The 11,993-nt window shown below is 34.0% G+C and overlaps 1 protein-coding gene across 1 annotated transcript; it reads left to right on the forward strand.

Annotated features, from left to right (window-relative positions):
* Positions 1 to 7,228: 7,228 nt before the first annotated feature.
* LOC139873634 (tRNA-specific adenosine deaminase TAD1) lies at positions 7,229 to 11,497 on the forward strand. The gene is made up of 10 exons (XM_071861574.1): positions 7,229 to 7,438; positions 7,572 to 7,692; positions 8,417 to 8,571; positions 8,694 to 8,828; positions 8,918 to 9,031; positions 9,830 to 9,996; positions 10,102 to 10,298; positions 10,407 to 10,491; positions 10,590 to 10,715; positions 11,288 to 11,497. Exons 1-9 carry the CDS (start codon positions 7,285 to 7,287, stop codon positions 10,701 to 10,703), a joined length of 1,242 nt encoding a protein of 413 aa, XP_071717675.1. The 5' UTR covers positions 7,229 to 7,284; the 3' UTR covers positions 10,704 to 10,715; positions 11,288 to 11,497.
* The last annotated feature ends 496 nt before the right edge of the window (positions 11,498 to 11,993 follow it).

The following is an 11,993-nucleotide window of genomic DNA, read 5'->3' on the forward strand; positions in this document are numbered from 1 at the left end:
TTGTCGCGAAATATTTCGCTAATGAAGTTATGAATCAATACATTCATCGTTACACTGGATTTATTATGAAATGGAGTTTATTGTGCTAAAGCAGTGATTAACGATTGCTAAGTCATTAACAAAGGATGTACATCATAGCATATTAGTGATATGAATTAACCAAGTAGTACATACTAGTTAAGATTCACACGTAATAGCTTAGTACAAAAAGATTTATTATTGTTCCAAATCATATATATATATATATATATATATATATATATATATATATATATATATATATATATATATATATATATAAGGTATACATATATAATTGAAGAATGAGTCAATACATCTTAACTCATTATTGCTAATATTCCTTGGTATCTTTGGGGCGTATGATGTTGATATCCAAGGTACCGAGTGTGATGTTGAGGCGTGGGATGCGGATGTTGTTGTTGGTGAAGCTGATGCTGTTGGTGGTGATGTTGATGGTGCCGATGGTACTGGTGTTGCTGTTGCTGATACTGGTGCCTTCAGTGCTTGTGGTGTTGGTGATGTTGGCGGTATTGCTAGTACTGGTGGTGCTGGTTATGCTGCTGGTGTTGCTTGTGGTACTTGGGTAGTAGGTGTGAGCCTAGCTTCCAAATCGTGCACCGTTTCCTCCAGGGTTTCTACTTTACGCTCGAGTCTATGGATTTGTTCTACCCATTCCTCCGTAAGGTTTGTCAATTCTTGATATTTAGTTCGAAGTCTTCTAACTTCTTCTAATAACCCAATCTGGTTAGAATTCGGGAGTAGAGGACGAATACTATCTTGGGCTACATCGAGTCGACCTTCGAGGCAGAAAATCCTTGCGAAAAGTGTGTAAACGGTATTACGAACAGGTTTGCCGGTAAGCGGATCGAGTACTCCGACGTTTGGTGGTAAGTTTGGCTCGTGATAAGGAGTACCTTCTTCATTTCTCCATAGGGTGAGTATTTCGCGAACCCATCCCTATTTTCTGAAGAAATTACGGTAATTGATCGGTGGGTGTGCTCCCGTCACGTTATCTTCGGAGCTAGAGGAACTTGAGGAATCAGGTGAGAAATTCATATTATGTGTTTGGAATAGGGTTTGATATGAAATGGGTGTTGAATATTAAATGATATATTCGTTTCCTTGAATACATATATATAGCAAAAAGATTTCCGTGATTTACGGAGGAAATTTAGGAAAAGTAGTAGACAAAGTCTATTGGGAAAGATATGATAAGATATAATAAGATATGATGTGTCATCCATTTATGTAATAATGGTGGTATGACGTGTTGAGATTATAATGATAAGTATGTAATCAGATAAACTTTCGATTAAAGACTTTTAATTCGTGATGGCCTATTCAGGTCTAGGGGCTTGAGCTATAGGATCCTTTAAATCGGTAATCCAAACGCTTTCTATTCTATAGTTTCGTAGACGTCATCCGTCAGGAAAATTCAATGATTAAAACAACAAGAAAGCAAAGAAAGTAATGAATATGAATAGTGATGACATTATAATGTCTTTGAGATTCTCGATAACTCATTGACATTTTCTAGTTCGCAAACCGATGTATAAAGGCATAAGGCATATAGGTACGTGATATAACAGGGAGTTATATACGTTTGAGTATGAATAGTAACAAATATAGGAGTTTCAAAATTCATGGATAATATTTCATGTAATACATATGTAATACACAACCCATGATAGATGACTTAGGAATGTCAAGAATTTCAGAAATCATAGTGTCGCATTTAAATATGGTGGCATAATTGTATAGTACTTAGGAGAATGAGCAGAGTTCTTAGATTGGCACGACATTCTAAGATAAGTAAAGTTTCTAAAGTATAGTATAGCATTTAACAGTTAAAGGCAACAATTAAAGGCACTATGGTCAAGGATAGTTATAGTCCTACATTGCTAAGGTACCTAATTGTATAAGGCATACATAAAATGCAATCCTAGTTCTCTACAACAACCTGCTCTGATACCAATCTATCACACCCCCAGTTAGGGCCTGGGCGAAATGTGACTTAATATCAAAATATACCAACATATTATAATAACGAGAACAATACTAAATGAGAAAGTTAAACTTTATGGAGTACGCAACGGAAAATAAAATGTCGTTACAAAGGAGTAAAGTAAATGTTTAAATGCAATAGTAATAAATGCGATAATCTCTTGATCCCATGTCCAAGTAGCATCACATAAGCAGTAGATAAGTAAGCTTGAATCGAACAGCACCTGAGACAAAACATGCTAAAGTGTCAACCAAAAGGTTGAGTGAAGTTCATAGGCTTAACAAAAGTTTGACCGTTGTTTTAGACCACAAGATTTAGTTTGTAAAGTTGATCTCCCGCAGGATCAAAAAGTTATGCCAAAGCGTGATATTTAGACTAAACATTTAAGTTTGCCCCATGACAAGTTGTGTCTGTCCTTGTCGGTTTAATTTCATTATCAAGTAATACAAAGACTTAGTCAAATGTATCGGGGACGTTACTCCCGATAGGCCTACTCCCAATAATTAAGCATGCAGCAGCAATTAAAAATATCATTGTAGGGACTTAGTCGGACATAGCCGGGTATAGCATAGTTTAACAGTTTGGTACTTGTGTCTAAATTGTAAAAAGTAAAAATAGCATGTGTCTCACCCCAAGTAAAGTAAGTAAGTTTGCTAGCAATAAAGAGGGGCTATGAATTCACCTTAAATAGCAGTTGAAGTTTTCCACGTAAGAAGGAAAGTAAAGCAAGTAAGTGATCTGGATATCAACCTAGAGGTATAATGTTTGATTAGTTAATGTCTAACTGACATAAAGTATGTTTATTAATATAGCAACTATATTGACAGTGACGGTTTTCGAGAAAAGTTCCTATTTCTCAAAAGTTTCTATTTTTGGAAACTTACTATTTATGGAAAGCTTCCACTTATAGTAAGCTTCTAGTTTAAGAATGTTCGGGTTATAATGCTTAACAAAGATGTTGTACAATCTCGCCCAAACTTCGTTGCTAACATGCAAGTCACTCGAATGATCTATTGTTACCGAGTGGCCCAGGATCTCTTGACCAGAATCTAAGTCTTGGCATTCGAGATCCACAAGCGTCCCATAATGGTAACAAGGATCACCCTAGGCCACAAGTAGCGGTGATGTTTGTAGTCTTTGTACGCTATTTTTAATTATAACCTTCACGTTAGGTGCGTATATACATATATATTCATTAATTCGGTTTTAATTATAATTCCTATATATATTAATTCATAAAAATACTTTTATAATTTTTAGTAACATATATTACTAATTATAACATGTTATTTATTTTATTTTTAATTGCATATAATTTATAACATTATTTACATGTTTTGGTAAAAAAAATAATAAACCGAAGTAAAAAGTAAAAAGTAAAAAGTAAAAAGTAAAAAGTAAAGAGTAAGAAAAGAATACTTACTAGTAGTAATTCTTCAAAGAGAGAATGAGAGAAATTTTGGTGTGAGTTTGAATGAGAAATGAGGGGTATTTATACTTGAAAAAATTAGGTAAAAAGAATAAAATATTTAAAAGAAAAAGAAATATTTTAATTTTTAATGGGATTTTAAAATTGAAAAGTATTAAATGTTAGATCATGGGATAATGCACAAAATAAAATAATAAAAGTAGTTTTTCCATTATAATTTTTAATTAAAAAGTATTTTATTTATTTATTTTTTTTAAATTCATTTATTTTAAAGATTTTTTTTATATAAATAAACAAATTGATTTAGTGTTTTTCCAAGAATATTTGTCAATATTTTTTTATTTAATTAATAAATACAAATTTTGCATAAAAATAATAAATAATTCGGTATTTTGTATTTTTAATAATAATTATGATTTTAATTATTAAACTATAGTTTTAGTAAGTTTGTAAATATTATTACATTTATATATAATTGGATTTATTATATAGTTAAATATATAATACATTAACTAAATAATAAAAGTGATACAAAGTTTATATACAAAGTTTATAACTAAGTTTATATACTTAGTTAAATTATGTCAAATTATATAAATTAATAATATTTTATTTATTTAAGCGTACATTGTTGGCTAAAAATTACTATTCGGTCAATATTTAATTGTATATAACAACCCATAATACATATAGTCAGGCAGATAACCCTAGGGTTAATTCAGTAAATTTAGAAGTCGAAAAGTGAGGGTTGTTACACTCGGGCTCTTCAAGAATATCTGTGGGGATGCTCCCAGTGATATTGTAGAGCGGTGTCACTTCAGCGGATGAATTTGAAAGGACAACTACAAACAGATAAGCAAATATAGCAAGCTTATACGAAAATAATACATGCGTAATAAATAAATACTGCGAATACATAATCACTTACTCGCTTCTCGTTCAGAAAGAGACCGCAGTCGTCTTTTGCGTGGAGTGCGGCACTTTCCGCAACTTTCCGCTTACCGCGGTCTTCCTCACCAGAAATAAAGCGTGTATTGATGATTGGCTCATCAATAGGAACAATCTCGCCGTCGCCATTTTTTAAGCGACAAGCAGGACTGATCCTGCTAATATCTGTCGACCTCATGATTAGGTCAAGGGCAATCACTGCGACAATCAATTGTATAAGGTTATGCGAAGAATAAGCATAAGTGTATTATATTAATACGTTGAAAAGTGTATAAGCGAAATACCATTGTTTGCCTGGTCGACCAAAAGAGCGTCATAGTCGCTCCATGGCCATTGAATTGAGACCCTGCCAATGTGCAGCGGTACATTCGAATATGCTCGCAGAATTAGGCCCGCATTCTTGAGTGTATTGAGAATGTCATTCTCAAGATCATTAAGTATAGGCTTCTCATTGAGAGTGGGATCAAGCTCTGTACACCATTTTCTTGGTATATCACTATCCACATAGGCGGTGTCCTTAATGTAAAAGAAAGAACTGCGCCAGTTGCCAATTGAGTCTTTTGGCGATGTCATTGTGCCAAGTTTGCTGCGAAATGAAAACCATCCCACATCGTATAGCACCAGGCTATTGCACGTGCGAAACACATTTAGCAGCGGTTGTTTGTTGTTGGCATTGCAAAACATCTCAAACAAAACAATTTTATTAATCGCGTTTGGATGAAGCTGCGCCATGGCAATCTTGTAATACTCGCAGACACTGCGGAAAAATTGAGTAAGCGGAAATCGTAGGTTACCTTGAGAGATGGCAGCCTCATAAATGGTAATCATCCCCTTAGGGGGTGTCAGCTCGTTGTTCTGCTGCAGGTGCGGTAGGAACAAACTGTGCAAGTGGGGGGTACCACTCCTGTAGGGTTTGGAGTTTCGCTTCCGTCATATAGGAAACGAAACCTCCAGGAGTATGCATAGATGAATAAGATGTCATTTGTAGTAAGAAAACTAAAACGGATGTTGAATTGAAGAAATTAGAGGTTGAATTGATTAATTGCAAGGAACGAGTGTGATCAGATGAATATGATTGAACGCGTAATTGAGAGAGAAAGCGTAAAGTTTTTATGTGGGTTATCGAGCTATTTATAATTGGAATTAGGGCGAGTAAGTTGGAAAGGCAATGATTACATTTGAACGGCTAAAATTACCGTAACGTGTAAACGGTAATTTTCTAGCCGTTACAGTGTATTGATTTGACAGAATTGCGAAAGTTACCGTTGTGTTTACGCGTTAAGCCTAATAAAAACAACGGTAATAAATTGGTGGTAAAAATTATAAAGTAATACTCGCGAATAAATTTTAAGGGAGCACTTCTTAATTTTTAGAGTTTATCATGATACATTTGCTTCGCGAAAATATATCATAATAAACTGGGGGGACTTGATCATATACATGTCATTGTATATGTGTGTTTTATTTGCTAAAGGCCAAAAGCAGAATTACGCGAACTCTAAAGCTAAGCTATGTAATATTCGCTGAAAATAAAGTACAGCGGTTATGTTTCCGCGTTAATATGGGACTGCGGTTTAATCCGCTGAGTTTCCGCGGACGGTTAGGTGATTCGCAGACCGCGAATATCTCGAATATTATAAATAGGGAGCTTGGCCTCTCATTTATGGGTTGTTGATTCTCTGCCATTTGCCCAAGTCTTTGTGATTTTCACTTGTGACTTTGCCCAAGGAATTTCCACATTGAGTTAAGGTGAATTATGCTAATTAACAATCAAGACCGGGTCGGGGTGGTTGATCACTTGATAGTTAAAGTGAAAGACGATTATCGGGGCTCAAAATAATCATCAAACACTCCATCATCCATCATAATCTCATTGCACTCAAACCGTAATTAAGCAACATCATTAATTAAGGATTGATCATGCGTCCTATACTATCTAGACGACTAAATTGAAAGCAGAGCGAGCAGAATTGAAATTGTGAAATGAAAATACAGACAAGTAACAACCACTAGACAAAACTTAAAATAAATATATATAAACCCGAATCCAATCTCGAAGTCTGTTACTCTTTGAGAACCGTACAACCAAAATGTTCACCGGACAATCCCAAGTCTGTATCTATAGTTTCTATTAAAATTCGACAATGATGATATCATTATTAAACTAATTCCTTTGTTAAGAAAAAAAATCAAAAAGAAAAAGATAAAATTTAAGCCCTTAAGGTGATGTCATTAATCTAATTAATGACCAATTAAATTAAATCTACTTATTTATTTATTTCATGTTTTTCGAGAAAAAAATTCACTCTCATTAATTATTATTATATTATTATTTAAATTCAAATATGAGTTCTCTTTACGAGATTAATTACGTTATATATGTATGCGAAATACACATCTTAATAAAAGGTTCTAATGTAGACTTTTATGACAAGGAAAATAGTAATTGTGATGAAAATTGAAAGATGACGGTGAGAGAATATATGTAGTTTATTTATTCCGACCACGTTAAGTACATCAACGTGTTTGTAAAAACAACGAGAAGTTCCTTAGTTGGAATCCGTCGGGTCATTAAACTAAATGACTTTAGCGTTTAAATTCACTTAATACCTAAAATATATCATTAAACTATTTCATTTAAACAAACCCGTAATTCCACAGTTCATTTCAGTAGGTATATATATTTATCATCATGATTTATGATTTATGATATGAATTACAGTAATTCGTGGTTATTAAGGTGTGAGCTGATTTCTTTAAAAAAAAATAATATGTAACCGTAAACTTTTTTTATTTATAGATCGGGTATATATATAACATCCTTGAAACTCTATCAACAATTATCCACTTTATCGCCTTTCATTTTCCTCCAACTCCGTCAATGAGTTCACCGTCGCCGGAAAACAAGAAGCAATGGGGAGACAACATTTCACAAACCGTTTTCACAGCCTATAACCGTCTCCCTAAAAAAGGAAAGCCTCAAGGCCGTGAAGTCACCGTTTTAGCTGCATTTCTCACTTCTTCGCCTACTCAAGGTATTCATTCTATCTTTTCCTAATTATTATATCCAAACCCTAATTTTGATTCCTATTATGTTATTGTTATTACCTACGGCGAATTTAGTTCATAATTGAATCGAATTGATATGTTTTGCTGGAACTCATGTAGAATTGAAAGTGGTTGCAATGGGGACTGGAACAAAGTGTATCGGGCGTTCAAGGCTTAGTGTTCGTGGTGATGTTTTGAATGATTCTCATGCTGAGATTGTAGCTAGAAGAGCTTTACTTAGGTGTGTGTGTATGATGAATTTGTTATTATCCTTGCAATTATATTTTTAGTATATTAGGAACATCAATCAATAATTAACAATTAAATTAATCTTTATTATTACCATTACTGCAAGTGAATCTGTTGCCTACAATTTGTTATGGAATTAGACTCCGTGAAATACTAGCATTGACCAAAAAAGTCAATGTATATATGCTAATGGAGTTTTTACCCAGGTCAATGTTATCCCTGACCTGAAGTATCCACCTAGGTCGCCTTTCGCTTAGTGTGGGGGCAGCGGGGAGGGGTTTTTTACCGGTCATGCCCTCGGATTGGTCCGGGTTTCCTCCAGGGCAGTAGTTGGGGGCGGGTTATGCAACTATGGGGGATGAACGCGTGGGTGGTTTAGTCCCCTGAGTGATCCCAAACTGATGTTCAAAATATATATATATATATATATATATATATATATATATATATATATATATATATATATATATATATATATATATATATATATATATATATATATATATATATATATGCTAATGGAGTTTGTGAAATCAATTTATTTAGGTAAAGTTATGAATAGTTGATCGATTACTCGTGATTATACATAAAACTCTATGTTATCTCTTGGAATATGAAAGTCCGACTTAAAGATGAATTGTGTTTTATTCGTTTTAGCAAATGCATAAGGCGGAAATTTAAAAGTTTGGGCTCAATATGTGTTTTGAACTTTCCAGGTATTTCTATTCAGAAATTCAAAAGAGTAATCTGCCGTTTCCGGTTGCTGCTGCCACGGACTCTCTTTTCTACAAGGAGGCTGGTGGTTTTGGCAGTGGCAAATACAAGATGAAACCGGGTTGGCAATTGCATTTATACATATCACAATTGCCTTGTAAGACTTCCCATCTGTTAATTCACCTTTTGAGAGCATTTTTTAATCAATTTATCTTTGAAATAGTTTTTTATTTATCTACTTAAGATCGTCTCGTAAAAGATTGTTTTGACTTTTTGTAGGTGGAGATGCCTCCCTTAATTCACAGCTTTTTCCTTGCTTGAATAGTTCGAATAAAGAAGGATGTTCATTATCCTCAACAAGCAAACTGAATGATCTTATGGAAGAATTTTTGGAGACTTCAATGAAGAACAATGGTAATTGCATTGTGCAACTTGTAATTAATTACTACTTATTTGATGAGTATTCCTTGAAGACGGGTGTGTTAAACATATTTTTGTTTTAGGTGATTGGTCACAGGTCATTGGTACAGTTCAAAGGAAACCTGGCCGTGGTGACACAACTTTGTCAGTGAGTTGTTCTGATAAGATTGCGCGTTGGAATGTTGTTGGCATCCAAGGTTCTCTATTCACTATTTAGTATACATATATAGCAATACTGGCCATGGTTGCAGACGGCCGTTGTCGCCGCCACTGCGGCGGTTTGGTGACTAGGCCGTCCTGATTCGAAGAAAAACGTTTAATTAGTCGGGCAACGTTTAAAGTTCGGGTCAAAGTCAGACAATATTGGTCAAAAGTCGACCTTTTGTGTAGCCTGTTCTAGTGTAAATGAAAATCCAAGCCCATTTAAAAATTAGCTGAGAAAAAGAAAAACACTTACATAGTATACCTTGAAGATAAAATTAACTAATACACTATAAATATTGAAAACGTTATAAAAATACTATATTTCATTTAAATTAACATCACATCATCTTATTTGTAAATCATTTATTTTTAATATATTTATGTATAAAATATTTATGTTTGGAATATTTATATTTAATATATTTGTATTAAAAGTCAATGGTGGTCAATGTCCGTCTTGACCTTTCAAGGTCCTGATTGTCTTGTCTACGTCTCACCTCTTTTCAACCTTGATACTAGCACATCTTTCTTTTTATTATTTATTATTGACTTTTACTTATGTATTTTATATTTATTTCTAATACCATGAGGATATATTTCTCTTTTATAAGTAGGTGATTTAAGCTTTTGGTGTTTCTTGTATTGCCAAGTATTCTGATAGGTTAAGAAAGCGTTCCATGGGTAAATATTTAGTTTTATAGGGATTTATAGCTATAAAAACTTATTACAAGGAGAACATACTTGTCGTCATGACATGAATAACTTAACTAAAGCTCATTATTGTATTGCAGGGGCATTACTATCTCACTTTCTACAACCAGTTTACATCTCATCGATAACAGTTGGGCAATCACGTATATGTTCCGATAACGAAGTAGAAGAACAGTTAACAAGGGCTTTAACTGATAGAGTCTCAGCGTTATCAAAGAAACTAACAACTCCTTTCAAAGTTAATAAGGTTGTAAGGTGCTTAGATAATCCTTTTATACTTCAAAATACTAAAACGTTCATGATATCTCACTCATATTTCCCATTTAACGTGATGTTTCACTGTACATGGCAGCCATTATTCTCTGTAGCCCCGGTGCCTCTTGAAGTGTTTCGACATGCTGAAACTGCTGCGTCAACTTTAACTTGTGGATACTCAATAAGCTGGAATACATCCGGTCTTCATGAAGTCATTCTTGGAACCACTGGTCGAAAACAGGGTACCTCTGCAAAAGGGGCAATGCACCCCTCTTCAGAGTCAACTTTATGCAAGTAAGCTAACTGAATCCGAGATGTAGATGTTTCTAGAAATTTTACAGAACACTGCGTAATTTTCTTTATGCCATTTGTTATCTAAACTTGTTTGTTTTTGTTGCCCAGGAAGAGAATGTTAGAATCATTCTTGTCACTTAATCGAACCATTGCCAATTTTTCGTTGACTGAAACTTCCTACCAGAGACTAAAGGTAATACTCTCACTTTCAATCGTTCATTTTGTCAATTAAAATCTATTAGTCATGATTTATAGCTCATCTTGTTCATTTGATGATTCATTTTTATACAGGAGAAGGCTAGAGAATATAACCTAGCCTTGAAAGTATTTAAGGAAAGCCCACAGTTTAGCAATTGGCTCGTGAAGCCAATACAGTTTGAGCCTCCTGTTCTTATGGGCGTATGAGCTTTACTTCAGGTATTTCATTTTCTTCATCCACATTATGCTATATATCTGGCAATATGGGGGTACATGGGGGTTCAGTTTGGTTCATTTGCAATACCCTTTTTCCTTTACCTATTGAGTTTCATTAACGATTACTAAAATTAATTGTGAGTCATAAAAGTACTACTCAATAATGATCCGTAGTTCTTTTGATATAGCATATTAGGTGAACATGCTTTGCGGCTTTGCGCAACTAAAACTATTTGACCCATTTCTTTTTTAGTTATGAACAACAACAACAACAACGGGTACATTGGCCCTCTCTAGTCATAACCTTTCAAAAGGTAGTCTGTCCGTCTATGTTTCTAACAATATGTATCTTCACCCACTGGTTAAGATGTGCTATGTGTGTGTGTACACTTATATACATATATACATAAATATATAATACATATATGGTTTAATTTTATTACAAAGACTTAAATATGGAAATTATATATCAAATTTGAAAATCGATTCACATGGCATGGAATAATGAGGGTTATGAAGACTTCTTCTATAAGAAAATGGTCCTAAGTTTGACCATGGAATTCTACATTTTGTAGATGCTTGAGCTGCCATTGGACCGTTGAGATGACTTGTGTTTCGAGGCCCGAAGTCTTAATTTTTTTCGCATCTTCTTTGTCTTTTTCTATCTTAGCTCATTCTTTCTGAACTTTCATGTTTATTGTAATGTAATTTAATTTAAGTTGTAATATCTACTTTGTCAAAAGGATACATTGCAATTTAATGTAGATTTTTTTTTTCTCTTCTTACACATCTTGCTCAAAACTCAGTCAGATCGTTTTATCTTTTAAAAATAATCGTTAACCATCATCTGTTTTTCCTAAAACTCAATAATCGTCGCCTGTATGTGCATTAGGAGCAAGAATGGTTAACTATTTAGCTCAGGTTAGGGACAAGTTTGGAGAGATGGTCCTGCTTGGTCAAGGATTTCAAGTTCATTCGACAAAAAGCCGTCCATTTAAACTTGTGAATGGTCTAGACACCAGACAGCGAGTAAAATGAGTCGAATTTAACAAAATGAAATTTCAAATTACCTTTTATGTTATCTTGGCCTTATTGATCAAGAGTCTCATATTGGATTAACAAGTCGGGGGACGCTAGGCCCATTATCAAACATCAACGTCAAAGAAAAAATAAGCCGAAAATTGTAACTCACTTCAGTAATACTATATTTGTTTTAAACTTTAGAGAAAGTTGTTGATGATTTGTGGAGTTGGCGTTCTAATTATCCCCTTCAAACGTGAA

Source organism: Rutidosis leptorrhynchoides, chromosome 1, assembly GCF_046630445.1.
Source record: "Rutidosis leptorrhynchoides isolate AG116_Rl617_1_P2 chromosome 1, CSIRO_AGI_Rlap_v1, whole genome shotgun sequence".
Classification (NCBI taxonomy): domain Eukaryota; kingdom Viridiplantae; phylum Streptophyta; class Magnoliopsida; order Asterales; family Asteraceae; genus Rutidosis; species Rutidosis leptorrhynchoides.

What these genes read in the sequence shown, in the direction of transcription:
- LOC139873634 (XM_071861574.1), top strand. Translation starts at nt 7,285, where the DNA reads ATGAGTTCACCGTCGCCGGAAAACAAGAAGCAATGGGGAGACAACATT. An exon ending in CTCCTTTCAAAGTTAATAAG is followed by an intron (nt 9,997 to 10,101) that starts GTTGTAAGGTGC and finishes TGTACATGGCAG; the next exon opens with CCATTATTCTCTGTAGCCCC. An exon ending in TCAGAGTCAACTTTATGCAA is followed by an intron (nt 10,299 to 10,406) that starts GTAAGCTAACTG and finishes TTTGTTGCCCAG; the next exon opens with GAAGAGAATGTTAGAATCAT.